Below are 12,667 nucleotides of genomic sequence, written 5' to 3'. Positions count from 1 at the left end.
ACAGCACTTCAGTATTTCCCTGCTCCCCTTTCTGCCAAACACCCAGAACAAGCTAATTAAATCTTCTGTCGGGCATGGAAATCACTCCGCTTTCATCCTCCCTCCATTCACGTCAGTCACATCAGGAACATGCATAATGACACGTGTTTTAGGGCTGTAATTCCCCTGTGAATGTTAGACATTTCCCTCTGATTGCCCCCGCCCGCATGCTAATCGCTGATGTGGCGCTGTTTTGAGCCTGCTGTCTGTGCGCCGTGCTTGTCGACGACGGACACCTTTTAAAGTGTGCTGATGAGGGTGTGTGGGGGCTTCCTCGAGAGTCAGTTTGAGAGGATATGCAGATCAAACCACTCCACAAAGACACACAGGTTGTTCGAACTCACTCGCACACAGACACACTTTCTCTCAGGGCTAACGCACTGTGTGGCTTTTAAACTTAGCTGCCACTTTTTAGGAGTCTCTAAAAGTAGAAGCAGGAGAGGACAGGTGAGCACAGGACAAAGAGCCAAATTCCCCAGGATGCATGTTTATATAAACTTAGTACAAAAAGAAGGAATTTTGTCTAGCTCAGTTATTTCTTTGATGTAACAATGCTTTGTGGCAATGAATCTTATACTGTTGGAAAGCCAGTTTATTTCCCTTATAATGAGCCCATCTTTGTAAGGTATGAACAGCAGAGTTGAGTATGTGGGTTGCACCAATAAAAAACTTGCCAAATCTGCTTTGGAACCGAACTCTATCCTCCAAGATGGCCACACTCGCCCCCACAGAGCGGGGTTTATCAGAGACTACCTCCAGAATTTGGGAGTGGAGAGGATGGAATGGCCTGTGTGCAGTGCTGACCTCAACCCCACTGAACATTTGTGGGATCAGCTTGGACGTGCTGTTCTTACCAGGGTGACCAACGCAACCACATTGGCTGACTTGCAGCAACTGCTGGTTGAAGAATGGGACGCCATCCCACAGCAGTGTGTGACCAAGCTCGCTACCAGCATGAGGAGGAGGTGCCAGGCTGTTGTGGCTGTGCATGGGTCTTCTGCATGCTACTGAGGCCTCTGTTTGTTAAAAGAAGACATGTTTAACTCGCCAATAGTTCTCGTTGCTTCAGACTTCAATCATCCAATCCAAGACGCCAAAACACCAAACAAGAGCAGCTGTTTGGCATTGGCAAAGAAGATTTGGTAACGTTTTCATGAGCTCAACCCATATACTCAATGTGTTCCTTACAAATGCGGCACCATCAAAGGAAAACAAACAGGCTTTCCAACAGTATAAGATTTAATGGCAAGAAGCATAAAAAAAATCGACCAAACACCTTACTTTTTGTTCTAAGTTTAGTTGTGGTTTATCATAAAAGTTGTGGAGGAATGTCTTCTCTCTGTTGGCCTTCTGCCTCTGTTTGGCTTCTCCTGCTCTCAGCATGTGTGTGATTAAGTGAAGGTGTAATGAATAAGGACAGTGCCCTCTTGTTTGGCCTTTCATTGCTGTTTTCCAGCTGAGAGAGCTAATAACCTGTTAGTGGGGGATTAACTGTGAGATTACACAATACCAAAGTAAAGACTTTTTGGCTTTGGGGATTGGTTTCGAATTTAGTAACAAATTCCAAATCTTTGACAGTGAGGTAATGACAGGAGCTTTCCACATTTGCTCCCGCTGCTCAAAATGTGGGTTTATCGACGTGGTGCTCAGAGTACTTGCGGGCGAATCGGTGGAGATAAAATGAAATTGTCCTGTGTTTGTGTTTTTCCTCAGACCAGTGCGGTGCTGTGTTCGGGAGGCTGTGCTCTGCTGGCTGTCAGCTCCCTGTTGGCCATCATCACCATCTTCCTGCCCAGTGGAGGATGTGAGAGAAGGATCTGCACCCTGGCTGGATACATGCAAATGGCTGCAGGTTGGTAGAGACGTGAAGACACAAGGCACAATCGCATACATACATACCGATCCATAAATGTATAATTTTTGAGATAAGAGATTACCTACTTATGAAAGATGATGAAAAAAATATTTTTAATTGAACTGATGCTGTAAGACATCCTTCCATGCTCTATTAGACTATTAGATGCATTCTAATAGCACTGCCTGTTACTGGGATTCTATATAAAAAATACAAATAAACAGCTGAACTTGCCCATCAGTCAAAAACAAGAGCAAAAAAAAGACACAACTTGAGGACAGCTGCAGCTAGGCAACAACAGTCCGCATGGAGGGACTAAGCGAGTGAGATGAAGGCGAGGATGGATTTAGAGCCTGCGGTAAAAAGACAATTATGCCTCCTTAACACAGGTCATTGGTTCAGAGCTACATGTGACTTATCAGGCCGCTGGTTTCCCTCTAACGGAGAAGTGGTCCCGTAAACAGAGAGCAGTCGGCACTTGAGCTTAATAAACCAATAACACACCACGGCTGATGTCGCTGCTTAGTACTGGCCTTCACACTTCTTGCTTTGCGCATTGGACCATTTTAATGGCATGTGGTACAAAAGGTGAAGCATTTTTCTGCAGTTGTATTAGACGATATGGTTCATGTGTGCTTTATTTACAGCAGTGTAATTCCTCATTTGTGCGTTAGACCGGCTCTAATATGTGGAAGACGCTTACTGTGCCTCTCCTGGTTTTAAAAATAAACAGTATTTGATGCAGTAATTCTGTGTACACCAGCGGTCCCCAACCCCCGGGCCTCGGACCGGTACCGGTCCGTGAGTCGTTTGGTATCGGGCCGCAAGAGTTGAGGCTCAGGTGTGAAATGTATGGTTTTCAGCGTTTTTATCGGTTTTCAGCGTTATTTTGTTATCGTTTTTATCGTTAACTCGGTTTTCCTGGGTCTTTTCAGGTGTGTTATGAATAAATCTTCTTTTTTTCGGTACCGGTACTAGTTTTATTTTGTTGTATTTATCCGTGACACCTTAAAGGCCGGTCCGTGAAAATATTGTCGGGCATAAACCGGTCCATGGTGCAAAAAAGGTTGGGGACCGCTGGTGTACACACACCATATTAGGGAGGTGACCATGCTGAAAGTTCTACATGTGACGTGAGATTGAGCATCGTGTGTAATAGTCATAGACTGTATATAAAAGATGGAGGTATCATTATGACCTCCATCTTGATGTGGCTGGACGTGACCACGGGGTGGAGTACTAATTCATCAGTCAATTCTTGCAAGCTTCCTTAGCCCCATTTACACAGGATTACAGACTGATTTGGGATTACCTGGCAACCACTGGTCACTAGGGAAAAAAGGAGTATTCCCTGTCGGTGAGTATTTCCTGGAGTATTTCCAGTTTGCCAGCAGTGATTGTTTTGGTCAGTGGCAGAGTTTGCTAGTGCCTCCTCTACTTTCTACAAACACAGCGTTTCCACTGTTGAGAACTGTTTCCTTTTCTGAGAAAGGGTGACTACAGGTGTCCTGACCTGTTTTCTGACATTATATGTAAAAACTTAGGGCTTGAGTTGCCCCTACCCACTCTGTTCAGATGCACAAACCCTTGATTGTTACTTTTTGTCTCCTCTTATTTATTTACATAAACTTTGTCCTCATCTATAGCTTATTTAGAACCCTGCAAGTGGCATTTAACTAAGCATAATTAGAGACTAGATTCATTGGCCAGGTTAAATCTTTATTGACAAATGTGGACTTTCACAGGCTATGGTTAATGATGTGTTTAAAGTGGTTCTTATTGCTTACAGCCAGACTCTCATACCTCTCTGTCTGACTCCAGTATCAGATCAATGTTGCTTTGGGAAAATGAGAATGAGTCTTTGGCAAGCCTCTGGTGCGTGTTTTTTCATGTGTGTGTGTGTGTGTAATCCAGTTCTGTGTGTCTATTATAGCTACAGCTTTTGCTAAATAACAATGCGAAGTGAGGAGCTGGGTCTTTGTTCCGTTTCCAGGTTGACTCTTGTCTAGATAGACAGAGGTTTCACAGAGCCCACAAAGCCCCGAGGAGGGTAGATCAGAAGAGTGTTTGTTTTCCCAGCACTACAAGTATGTGTGTAAGTGTTGAGAGAGTGCTATCAAAGTGGGCTGATAAAATGTAGCAAGCAGATTAAGAACAATGGTTTTCTTTGTGGTGTGCATATCATCAGTTTGGCTTTTGACGGTGTGAGTTTTCTCGCAGATTGGAAGAAATGAACTGCTGGCAAGATTCTCTTTGTCACCTTTCTCCTTCCAGCAAGAAGTGAAACCTGTTTTGATCCCCATGTTTTCTATAGTGACTGTGACAGACAGTGGAAATGTCAACATCCACATGTTGTGCTGTGTTACTATATTTTGGGGTGCTGAAAGTAACTGAGTCAAAAGAAGTGGAGAACATTTTGCTCATCACTACTTAGTTCAGAGTTGATTGGAATGGATTAGAGTAAGGTGTGAATATACAAAGATTCTGACCACGTCATGATCCACCTAATCCCCGCGTACAGACAGAGGCTGAAGCTCTCCAAACCTGTCGTGAGGACCAAAAAACTGTGGAGCAACAAGGCTGTGGAGGAGCTTCGCACGTGTTTGGAGTCTACAGACTGGGACACAATGAAGGCTGCTTCTAACAGCTTGGACGAGTTTACGGACACTGTCACCTCCTATATCCACTTCTGTGAGGACAGCATTGTGCCATCACGCACCAGGGTGAGTTATAACAATGACAAACCCTGGTTTACTCCTAAACTCAAAAAGCTGTGGCTGGAAAAGAGAAAGGCGTTCAGAAGCGGAGACAGGGACTGCTACAGAGAGGCCAAGTACAGGTTCACTAAAGAAGTGGACGTTGCTAAACATCAGCACTCTGAGAAGATGCAGCAGCAGATCTCAGAGAATGACTCAACTTTTACTGCCGTTTTGACGAGTCATCAGGCAGCCTTCACACCTCCAACGGCCCCAACAATAGAGGCACTTTGGACACTCATTCCCCCACCTCTCCCCCCTCCATAGAGCCATCACCACCTTCAAACACTTCACCTACAACACCCCCTCCTCACCCCACACAAAAGAGGATTTCACACCACCTCCTCCCACCACAACTCTTCATATTCATGAAGCAGGTGTGAGGAAGCAGTTTAAGAGTCTGAATGCTCGGAAAGCTCCCGGCCCAGACAGTGTGTCTCCTGCCACCCTCAGACACTGTGCAAACGAGCTGGCCCCAGTGTTTTCTGGCATTTTCAACTCCTCACTGCAGGCATGTCATGTGCCTGCCTGCTTCAAGTCCTCCACCATAATCCCTGTCCCCAAGAAACCTAGGATCACTGGACTAAATGACTACAGACCCGTGGCTCTGACATCTGTGGTCATGAAGTCTTTTGAGCGCCTGGTTCTCTCCTATCTCAAGACCCTCACGGCCCCCCTCCTGGACCCCCTGCAGTTTGCATACAGAGCCAACAGGTCTGTAGATGACGCCATCAACATGGCCCTACACTTCATCCTGCAGCATCTGGACTCCCCAGGAACCTACGCCAGGATCCTGTTTGTGGACTTCAGCTCTGCCTTCAATACCATCCTTCCAGACCATCTCCGAGGCAAGCTTTCCCAGATGAATGTGCCTGATCCCATCTGCCGGTGGATCACTGACTTCCTGTCGGACAGGAAGCAGCATGTGAGGCTGGGAAAGAATGTCTCGGACTCCTGGACCATCAGCACCGGCTCCCCTCAGGGCTGTGTTCTTTCTCCCCTGCTCTTCTCCCTGTATACCAACTGCTGCACCTCCACCCACCAGTCTGTCAAGCTAATCAAGTTTGCAGATGACACCACCGTTATTGGACTCATCTCGGACGGGGATGAGTCTGCCTACAGGAGGGAGGTTGAACGTCTGGTGTCTTGGTGCAGCCACAACAACCTGGTGCTGAATGCCCAGAAGACAGTGGAGATTATTGTGGACTTCAGGAAGCACACAGCCCCACTCCCCCCCATCATCCTGACTGACACCCCCATCACCTCTGTGGACTCATTCCGCTTCCTGGGTACCACCATCACCCAGGACCTGAAGTGGGAGCCCACCATCACCTCCGTCATTAAGAAAGCCCAGCAGAGGATGTACTTCCTGAGGCAGCTGAAGAAATTCAACCTGCCAACACAGACGATGATGCAATTCTACACCGCAATCATCGAGTCCATCCTCACCTCCTCCATCACCGTGTGGTACGCTGGAGCCACTATCAGGGACAAACAGAGACTGCAGCGTGTTGTGCGCTCTGCTGAGAAGGTGATTGGCTGCAGACTCCCATCTCTGCAGGACCTGTACACCTCCAGGACACTGGGGCGTGCAGCTCGGATCTCAGCTGACCCTTCTCACCCTGGACACAGTCTGTTTGACCTGCTCCCCTCAGGCAGGAGGCTCCGGTCCATTCGCACCAGAACCTCTCGCCATAAGAACAGTTTCTTCCCCTCTGCTCTTGAACACATGAACAATAACCGTATGACTGTTCCCACCACTAACACATGACCCTACGCTGTGTTCACTGCATCATTCCATGTTTGGCACTGATCACCACCTGCACTCATGTATATATCTATCTACGTAGCACTTTTAATTCTTATTCTTATTTTTATTTTTTCATGTCTATTTAAGCGTAATTTATGACAGTATGTTTGCACTGAAGCACCGCAGCAATTTGCTAATGTTGTAAACCTGCTCAACATTTGGCAATAAAACCCTTTCTGATTCTGATTCTGATTCTGATTTGAGCTTTAGTCACTTAGAAGAGGTGTTTCATGTTTCATTAAAGCAACATTAGATAGAGTGCAAACTAATGGAGCAGAATAGATAGCAAGGATGTATTTGATGGATGAAATGTGTAGATGATATATAAACTGATGTGATTATGCCATTTAAAAAATTGCATGCCTTTGATGTTTTGCATTGTCTAATGTTTAGATTGTCTATGAGTGTTGCTTTCACCATGTAAATGGTTAATGGACTGGTATTTATGTAGTGCCTTTCTACTTGTTTGAGCACCCAAAATACTTTGTTAATACAAGTCTCATTTATCCGATCACACAGACAGTCATACAATGTTTTTATCTATGCCTAAGCGCTTTCTAACTTTCACACACACACTCACATGGATACATCAGGGGTTCACTTTCTTGCCCAAGGGTACTTCGGAATGCAGACTGAAGGAATCAGGGATTAATCCACTGCCATTCCGATGGTAGATGACCCACTGTTCAACCTGAGCCCCTGCAGGCTCTAAGCACCTAAAGCACCGGGTATTCCCAAGTACTAACGAGACCTGACCTGCTCAGCTTCTGAGAGCAGACGAGGTTGCCCTGTTCAGGGTGGTATGGTCCTAAGCCATGATGCTATAAGGGAAAATGAAAACTTGATTGCCCCAATGGAACAGGATAGATTTCCCTGATCGCTATCGGCAAAGTCCTTCTTGAAGGAAGTCTTTCCACTTGGCGACCATCTTGACAGCACCTCCAAATAGTTATTTGGGCAGTGATTATAAAGTCTGCATTTAAATGACATTGGAATGAAGGCGGGAAGGTGGTGTAACAACTGCATGTGTAGAATCACCAGACGTAAAGCAAGAATATGATGAATAAATGAAAGATGAGACCAAAAGTAAAACACAAAGTTTTGAGACAAACCTTGGTGTTATTTCTATTAGATCTGTAACAAAATAACAAAAGCTTCCACCTATACTGCCAGGTGTGAGCTTGTCTTGTCCGTTGTCACTTAAAACACTTAAACCATGAACATATCCAATTTTATATTAAATGTTAAGCATGTTGTAGACGTGCAGTTTAGGTTAAAGTTAGCTCGCACTGTGCAATAGCTTTGAGCAACATGACAAGCAATAAATTATAAGTAAATGTGTTGTCCCTTTAGTGGTGCAACACAGGGTTGTCATGTTTTCCTTTGCAAACGTGGGAAAAATAATTTGCTGACATTCATATTATTAAAAACTGAAAATCTTCGATGTCTGAGTGAGCCTGGTGAAAAAAAATCTAAAGTTGCTGTTTGTCACCGGAACATAATGCACTCTCCGTAGCATGAGCCTTGTCGAGGCACTTAGCAGCAGGAAATTGTGGCTATCACCACAAATAATGGAACTCTTTGTCATAACTCAAGAAATGCTGTTACAGCTCAGCCCTGAAAACTTTCTGTGACAGCAGAACTCGGTTAGTCATTAAACCCTTCACACTGTGCACTTAAATATACTCGGTTCAGCAGATAGCAGTAGCTGGGATTAGGAGTGGGGCACACGGAAGGGAAAGAAGTTACACTACTGTGACGTGTTTAAATAGTTACAACAATAGTTAGTATCAATGCAGCAGACCAGGGGTTCATTATATTATGCACAAGTTCCCTGCAGTTAGAAATAAAAGCTCATAGCTGCAGGGAACTTGCAGTTATGAAGTGCAACTGGATTGATTTTATAAAGAGAAACTCACCATGTGGAGATTTGTCTACAGTTACTATAAAGTTTGGCAGTGTAGGTGTGTTTGTATTGGGAAGATGTATTCTTTAAAATGTGAAACTTCTTTCTTTTTTTTTGTCCCGTTTGGATCTTTAGCCATCAGAATTGTTGTCTTAAGGCCAAGAAAGATGCCAAGCGGATTTATTTTACCAAGTGGATCATCATGGCCTTGCCATATTGGTCCATTTGATTGACCTTTATTATAATTATGAATTTATTTTATTTTCAGTTGCTACAAACGGGACAGACATGACTGGGGGATAGGACAGGGAGAAAGAATGACAGAAAGAGAGGGAGAGAAAGAAAACCAAAGGGGAGAAGAGACGTGAGAAGGGGGGAAGAAAGAAAGAAAAACAAACAAAACACCTGGATCACCTGTATGGAGAAAAAAAACAGAAGAGAAAGCAAACAAAAAAAGAGCAACATAATAAATACAGCACCATCACAATAAACTAGCTAGCAGTAGATAACAGTAGATACTAAATAATAAACGATATTGTGCAGCACGCAAGATAGACAGCGCACAATGTGCTTTGAGGCAGCAGCCAAGAAAGGTGTAGTCCGCATCTGTGAACACCCGTGTGAACACCCGTGTGAACACCCGTGTGCATACCTGTGTGGATCAGCATGCTTGTATTCCAAAGGTTTCTCCATGTAACGATCTGCTAGGGAGTGTGGGGAGCCATAGCCCCGTCCTCCAGGGTATGAAGCAGGTATGGAGGAGATCCAGGCCCCAGAGTACGAGGACCCAAGGAGGACCACCAAAAAGGGGGGGAAGCGTGCCACCCTCCTGGGAAGAGCTGAGTAGAGCCCCCCCCACCCCCCCAAAAAAAGTGAAACTTCTAAGGGTACATGTGATGGTGCCCACTGTGGTGAGGTGGCTAGCACAGTTGCTGCACAGCGAGAAGGCAGCAGTGGGTGGGTTTGAATCCACCGGCTGACTGAGGCCTTTCTGCATGGGTTCTCTCTGGGTCCTCTGGTGTCCTCCCACAGTTCAAAGACGTGAATCTTAGGTTCATTTGTGATTCTGAATTAGTTGTAGGTGTGGATGGATGGAGGGATGTTGACTTCCTAAAATGTGCTACATGTTGTCCCTACCTGTCACAAGACGTTTGTACTTGTAGCAGCATTGCAGGAAGAGGTTCAACTCTTGTTCCACGTTGTCACATGACTCACGTTATATTCTTACACTATATGAATAAAATTCAACTGAAAAACAAAACAAAAACACAACTCTTCGCTATAAAAGACCTTTGAAGTTTTCACATTAAAAGTAAATCAAAGTTTTTAAATTCACTTTTCAGTCAGGTTGTTCCAGGTATCTTGAAGAGCTTAACACAGTTAGCCCCTAAATAGCTAAGAAGCCTAAGCTAGAAGTTTTGCCTGGTACTGCTTACACACACACACACACACACACACACACACACACACACACACACACACACACACACACACACGCGCAAACTTTATACTCTGAATACTCACACACATACATGACTGCCTTGGTTAAACCAGGAAAAGCCTTTTTTCGAGGCAAAACTGCCCAGCTCTTTCCTTTCACAGCCCAGTGGTCCTGTGGGTGCAGTCCAGAATTAGATGTGAACTTGCTAACCCTCCAATGGTTCAGCTCAGCATTCAATACAGCGGTTCAGCTGCTGCACCGCCGAGCACTGCTGCCATCAATGTTTTACGCTCAGAGAGAGGGAGGCAGAAAGTTTCTGTGCGCTACGGCAGGGAGCCTTTTCTCCTGTCATGCATATTTTATCGGTCTGTTCTTCTTAGTGGTCAGGATCCATCGAATTGGACGGCTCCTTCGATGCGCTCTGTATGTTTGCATTGAGGATGATTAGAGAGGAAGGCGTGCGCAAACTCATCCTTTTTATTGTGTGTTATATTCATGTTTTTCTTATAATTGTTGTATAATTGTAAACCTCTTAGTAACAGAACCTTTACCTTAATCTTTGTTGGTAATACCGGTTTATTTTGCTCAGACTCAGAGGCAGCTGAGGGCTGGGTTGGGGGTTCGTCATGCTACAGGGTTCAGACAGATTCTCGCAGTGCCGTTATCTGTTCAGGGCTGAAGACATGTCACACCCGGGTGAGTGTGCAAGCACTCACTACGAGCTTAATCTCAGCTGTTTCCCTGCAGGGTTATAGCCATATTAACATATGGAGATCATTTACATTATGTCCTTACATAAAAACATGCTGAAGAGTTTATTTGCTGCATTGATTGTTTTCCTGTTTTTATTGATTCGACTGCAAGTCGGTACTTTTCCAGCTCTCTGGGAGCTTCGTGGGTTGAGGACTTGAAAGGGATATGCCTGAAGGCTTGTTTTTTTCTGCTCTTGAAAGAAATATGAAGCACAGTGTTGTTTTTTTCCCTCACTTGTACAGTTGGAGTTGTTTGTGTAGCTCCATCTGGAGTAGTAGCAACGGCTCAGGCTTTTCGTATTGTTACATGCAGAGATAAAAGGAGTGAAATGGCAATCGATAGTTAAGTGGAGAGCCATAAGTAAAGTCTGGCATTACTGGTAATGGTTTTTAAATATGAGAAGTTTGTAAATCCAAAGGATCCAGAGGCCTTGTTTGTCTTATTTGTATCTTTAAATGGCAGGACTTTAGGCAGAAACTACAGAAACACTATAATTGATATTTGACTTCCTAAAGAAAAGACCTTATTCTTGCATTGCAACTCAAGTCCTACATACTTCAATAGTTAGTTGCATGCAGTCATTTTCTCTCCATGTACACTTTTGTTGTACTCAAATGTTAAAAAATTGTCTGTGGAGCTCTTAACACTTTTTACATATAGTCTTCAGTCACACAGAGCTAGAGACGTATTGGCAACCATCTTGCAACCACTGGTCGCAAGGAAAAATGTGTATTCCCTGGCGGATTGCAAGTGATTGTTGGAGGTTGCTAGGGCTCAGTGTAAAAATTTTTTGCTAAAACTCCTGTTGGTGTCCCCTCCCTGATAACTACCAGTTGCAAGGGAAAAGTGTGTGTTCTGCTGCTAGTTGGCATGTGGTTGCTGGAGGTTGCTGGCAGTTGCTAATGTGAAATTATTGCCATGGTTTTGCTGACTGATGTTCAGGCCTGGGTGACTGAGGCCTCAGTGGTCACCTCCATGGCTTTATAGTGGAAAATAGGTGGCCCACCAAATAATTTGAACCAGGAGGAGACTCCATTATCAGTATCAATTATGATGTCAGCACTAGATAGCTAGCCATAGGCGGTATATTACGTTTTTGAGACATTGCATGCAAGACCACAAACTAATTGCATTGTGGAGTTGTTTAGTGTGTCAGTGTGTGTAAATCCGTCGTCCTAACTACAATAATTTTTATATCATAATTGGTAAGTAGCGTTTTGACATTCAGAGTCAAATGTTGCAAATAATTGGAGAATGCTTCATGTGCAATTTGAGTACCGCACAAGTAGGTATGCATTGGGAACTAGTGTATTGCATGAACCATTCCAAACACAAAAACACTAATAGTTCTGCTGTTTTTAGCATTTTTTAGACATTTTTTGCAGCAGTTGTTGTAGTTTATACTGGCACAAAACACATTTTTTTGCCAGTTTAACAACAATCAGTGAGAACCGAACTTAAAGAAAAAGTCATTTAAATATAGATTTTTATCTTAGTTTTGTGGCTCTAGGGATTGTAATTCTGAATCACTTTGGTCCTGACTACATTATCTCAGCAAACACCGGATAGATTCCCAGTGTAGCACCGGCATATAATTGTCTCTCAGTATTCAGATGTTACCAGCATGCTAATATTTGTTAATTTGCAACCAAATCAGTTGCTAAACCCTGAACATTAGGCTGTATCTGCCTGTGGAATTAAAATTTTTTGAGCTTGTTATCATATTGGCTCCTGGTCCACATATTCATTGACTCAGGATGAGTTTCTTTCTCATGCTCAAGCTTATGCGTTCCACCAAAACAGCAGAAACAACTGGGCCATTTTTCTACTATCTGCCTATATCACAGTACTTTAGAGAACTGTATTTAAATTTAAACGGTGACACCATGGCTGCACTTTCCAATGAATCAATGAATCCTGCAGTCGCAGCAGAATGAATAAAAATGACTGAGATTAGAAATTTTCATTTGTGGACCAACTTTTTGCTGGCAAAAGTTTGTGATTTGCAGCTAAACTTCACATAACCCAGGCTGTATGGTGCACAGTGAATACTTCCCTTTATGGATCCCCTTTGTACAACCTTCTGAAACTGTGCCCACTTATCTTC

General features: G+C 44.0%; 1 protein-coding gene across 1 annotated transcript in view; it reads left to right on the top strand.

Moving 5' to 3' along the window:
- Nucleotides 1-12,667, top strand: part of lhfpl7 (LHFPL tetraspan subfamily member 7) — a 126,487-nt gene that overhangs the window by 36,189 nt on the left and 77,631 nt on the right. Inside the window, exon 2 of the mRNA XM_085469834.1 lies at nt 1,753-1,891. Within this exon, the coding sequence (XP_085325960.1) occupies nt 1,753-1,891 (139 nt within the window). The remainder of the gene's footprint in view (nt 1-1,752; nt 1,892-12,667) is intronic.

Source organism: Copadichromis virginalis, linkage group LG10, assembly GCF_057382275.1.
Source record: "Copadichromis virginalis isolate Kocher_CV1m ecotype Utaka linkage group LG10, C_Virginalis_male_GT1.1, whole genome shotgun sequence".
NCBI lineage: Eukaryota > Metazoa > Chordata > Actinopteri > Cichliformes > Cichlidae > Copadichromis > Copadichromis virginalis.
Note: the sequence above shows the minus strand (reverse complement) of the source record. Positions and strands in the feature narration are given on the sequence as shown.